The sequence below is a fragment of the Brassica napus genome, chromosome A5, assembly GCF_020379485.1.
Source record: "Brassica napus cultivar Da-Ae chromosome A5, Da-Ae, whole genome shotgun sequence".
Lineage (NCBI taxonomy): Eukaryota > Viridiplantae > Streptophyta > Magnoliopsida > Brassicales > Brassicaceae > Brassica > Brassica napus.
The window spans coordinates 19,106,042-19,110,130 of record NC_063438.1 but is presented as its reverse complement, the minus strand read 5'-3'; the positions used below and the strand labels follow the sequence as shown (position 1 = coordinate 19,110,130).

The 4,089-nt window shown below is 41.2% G+C and overlaps 1 protein-coding gene across 1 annotated transcript; it reads right to left on the bottom strand.

Annotated features, from left to right (window-relative positions):
• Positions 1–1,775: 1,775 nt before the first annotated feature.
• LOC106448471 lies at positions 1,776–4,089 on the bottom strand. Its single transcript, XM_048779086.1, has 3 exons — positions 3,577–4,089; positions 2,505–3,373; positions 1,776–2,423 (listed from the first exon to the last, which is right to left on the bottom strand). The coding sequence occupies exons 2-3, from the start codon at positions 3,369–3,371 to the stop codon at positions 1,776–1,778; spliced, it is 1,515 nt and encodes a 504-aa protein (XP_048635043.1). The 5' UTR covers positions 3,372–3,373; positions 3,577–4,089.

Below are 4,089 nucleotides of genomic sequence, written 5' to 3'. Positions count from 1 at the left end.
ATCTCCAAGAATATTTTCTCCCACGTTTTTCTCCTTCTCCCACGATCTTTTGTCGTCGTTCTTTGTGTTTCTCTCTTCTTCATCGACATAATCATCTCTCTTTTCTCTATCAATACAACATGGTTCTAATCTATGTCAAATCGGGTGAATGGATGTGTAGTCGCGGTGATGACTGGAGTTTCGTGGTAGACAAAGAAAGGCGTGGTCGAATGGTAACATTAGCAACTACTACTACGTTGAAGCAGCTCAAGATAATGGTGTGTGAGGATTATGGGGTGGACCATAATGCCATTAATGCCGAGTTCAGTTATTCGTTGTTGAATCAAAAAGGGAATCCTCCTATTATTATCACCAATGATCGGCAAGCATCTAATTTTGTGGGCTATGCAAAGAGGGAATCGTCTACTACCTTGTGTGTGATGTTCTCTGTTTCCGGTGTAAATCAAAAGGAACGAGTCAATATCGATTTGAATAAGGAGCCTTGCGATTCAAGTAATGTTGAGGATGAAGAAGTTCCTGAGATAAATCGAGCAGAGTTTGTCAAGCCGTCAAAGGAGTCTTTTGTTAAAAGAACGAATCATGTCGCTGCAGATGGTTGCGGTCCTTTAAGGAGTGAAAACATTGAACTTTTTCAAAACAATGGAGACAGTGATAAGGATGGTCGAGCTTGGAGAGGAGACTTCGTGAAGAAGGATCAAATTTTCACAAGTAAAGGGGTTCTGAAGGCAACAATGGAAATTTTAGCGATGAAGAATAATTTCGATTACACTGTTATCAAATCCACGAGAAAATGGTGGTATATTCGATGTAAAGATGCATTGTGCAACTGGACTGTGCGTGCAGAAGGAATAGATGGGTCTACATATTTCATGATCAACCAATGTGATGGAAGACATTCATGTGCTCCTTCAAAGAAAAGGAAATTCGGAAAAACAGCATCAGCAAGAACAATTGGGACTCTGATACAACATCGATTTGATGATGCAAACGATGGCCCAAAACCGAATGACATCATTCAATTTATGAGAATGGAGCATAGTTGTGAGATTACTTATTGGCACGCTTGGGAAGCTCGTGAGTTTGCTATTGCAGCTGCTAGAGGTATACCAGATCGCAGTTACTCTAAAATACCAGCATATCTGCATATGATTAAAGAAGCAAATCCTGGTACGCATACTCACTATGAAACTAATGAGAAGGGAAGATTCATGTATCTATTTATGTCATTTGGGCAATCAGTTAGAGGATTCTACAATGCAATGCGAAGGGTGATTGTTGTTGACGGAACTTTTCTGAAAAATAAATACAAAGGGACACTTCTTGTTGCTACTGCTGTAGATGGTAACTCTAATTTGTATCCGATTGCATTTGGGGTTGTTGATTCAGAGAATGACGATTCTTGGGGGTGGTTCTTCAGACAGTTGAAAGTGGTTATTGCTGATTGTCAAGACCTAGCTTTTGTCTCAGATAGAAATGCGTCTATTTCTAAAGCTATTGGGACTGTCTACCCTCGATCAGCACATGGAATTTGCATTCATCACTTATTGACCAATGTGGTCTCATTTTTCAAGACAAAAGGATTGACTGCGTTGGTAGAAAAGGCTTCACGGGCATATAGATACACTGAATTTCAAGAACGTATCACCGAAATTTTTGATATGAGTCCTGAGCTTGGAAGATATCTACGGGAGGCTGATGTGCGCAAATGGGCTCGTTCTCTCTTCCCTGGTTCCAGGTATGACATTAGGACCACGAACCCTGCAGAGTCTATAAATTCAGTTCTTAGAATACCTAGAGAATATCCGGTTATTCCTTTGCTTGTTTACCCCGCGTGTGGACCTCCTCAACGGTGCCTGGCTCGTCGATGGCTTTGTCGGTGAAGGCTCTCCAAGCTCAACTTCAACGCTGGCTTCCTTACGTGATTGTTTAAGCTCTGTCCGCATCTGCTCAAATGTCTCGGCCATCTGTTTCTGTATCCTTTGTTCCATTCCAGAGAAGTTGTGCTCAAACAACTGTGTCATAAAAGCCTTCATGTCTTCATTAAAAGGAGCTTGCTTTGCGCCACTTGCGAGAACCTTATGCTTTCTCTTCTCCATACCACGATCGGGAAGCCTCTTTTTACCCCTCTTTGATCTAGAACCAACGTTTTTTGATCCTTTCGGAGTCTGAAAGTCGTCATCACTCTCGGCTGCTTCAACATTCACGCTTGCTTCATCATTCACAGCTGATTCGTCATCGAGAGATAAAGAAATCACTTCATTTTCTTCAGTTTCCCAAACATGCTCACTAAAATCATGCCCCTTCTTTATCATCTCCATCAGAACCTTGATTCTGTCATCCTCCACATCATCATCTCTGCGAAACGCCTGAGCTTTGACAACATCATAATTTCCTGTCCATGAGATGTATGGGTAGATGTCATCCTACACAAGACAGGGAAATACAGTTAGATACTAACTACTCATTTCAAACCGGAAAGAGTCGTCATAAATAGATAAAATTACCTTGGGTGTAATAATCTCCTCCAAGCGAATGATCTCCTCATATGACACCTTCGCAGCTCCCATCCAGTTTATGCATCTAGGACCGTCCTTGAAACCCTTATCCAGCTTTTTTCCACAAAGCTTCCCGATTTTTGGCACCGCTTCCATTGCCCAAATCTGCAAGGCGTATGAGAAGCCATCCAAGACATAGCTAGTGGTCTTTTCCTTCAGTTGGGAACGATTTTTGGCTATGGATTTGCAGAGAAGGTCATAAGCAGCAACTCCCCAAGGATACCTTCGAACTCTGTCAAGATCCATGACCACCGCGATGTACTTCAGGGGGATATTAGCCTTCTCATCTCTCGCCAATACCACACAAAGAATGATCGCCAAGTAGATAAGACGTATGCGATCTGCATTCTTCCATTTCTTTACAGCTTCCTTGTCCTTAGTCCACAGGTTGAAGAGTGTAATTGTTCCATCTTTTCTCCTCAAAACCTTGCTCCAGAAACCACCATCATATTTCCACTCTTCAAACTCCTCAATCGAAATGTGAGTATCGCATTCAAACCCGGTTACGGCGTGGAACTCTTGCAATGAGAATCGAAGCGGTCTCCTCGCAAAGACAAACCATAGCTCGTGCTGTAAGAAAGTCACCAGCTCCCTACACAAGAAGCTGTGTATCACCCTCGCAGAGTATCCAAGACCATTCTCATGGAGCTTAAAAATCTGATGAAAAACCGGGTCTTTCTTCACGACATCCAACTCCTTTGGCAGCCACGCTTGGAACTTTCGGATTATGTAGTCGATCCTGCAGTTGTTGTTGATCTGAGTAACTCGGGGCTCCTCGCCCTCCTTAAAAAGCCTCTTCGGTAGCTCCTCAGACATAGCTACAAACCGTGACAAAATTATTAGTTCAACATGTAAAGGTTTCAATATCATCACACATGTAAAGGTTTCAATAATATCAACCAATCCGTGAAACAAAATTATTTTAAGAAACACGGCAAATCATTTTAAAAAAAAATCAAGCTTTAATGGAAGAACACTTCGATTTCGTTTAATATGAGAATCTATAGATGAAATCCAATACCTTCTGTGAAGAATTGTGAGATTGAGAGGCGAAATTGATGGAAGAACACTTCGAAAATCGATTTGACCCGACGAAGAGGAAGAACGATTCGCAGCCGTTGTGTCTTCAGTGAGATCGAAAAGGATGGTGACGGAGACGAGAGTAGAGACCACGGGCTGATGAAACACCGACGAAGAACAGAGCTTCTCACCGTTGAACCCTAAATCGCCGTGGGAGAGCGACGAGTCTACGACGGAGAAGACAAAGAGAAAGGGGAATTAGGTTTGCGGCATCCCGCGTCTCCTTTTTTCCCATTTAGTGTTTTTTTTATTTTTTAATTTTTATAGATTTTAATTTTAACATTAAAATCTATTACGAAAATTATTATAATTTATAATTTAAATTCAACATAATTGGTAAATTAAGGGTACTTTGGTATTTTACAAGATCTAAAATCCTATTTTCCTAAAATATCTTCTAGAAATCCTAATGTGACAAATCCAAGTTCAAAGTGTCCTATTTATCCAATTTTCC

Excerpts from the sequence above, each read along its gene's own strand:
- LOC106448471 (XM_048779086.1), bottom strand. The coding sequence starts at position 3,371 with ATGTCTGAGGAGCTACCGAAGAGGCTTTTTAAGGAGGGCGAGGAGCCC. Across the intron at positions 2,424-2,504 it reads AGGAGATTATTACACCCAAG|GATGACATCTACCCATACAT; the intron begins GTAATTTTATCT and ends TGTCTTGTGTAG.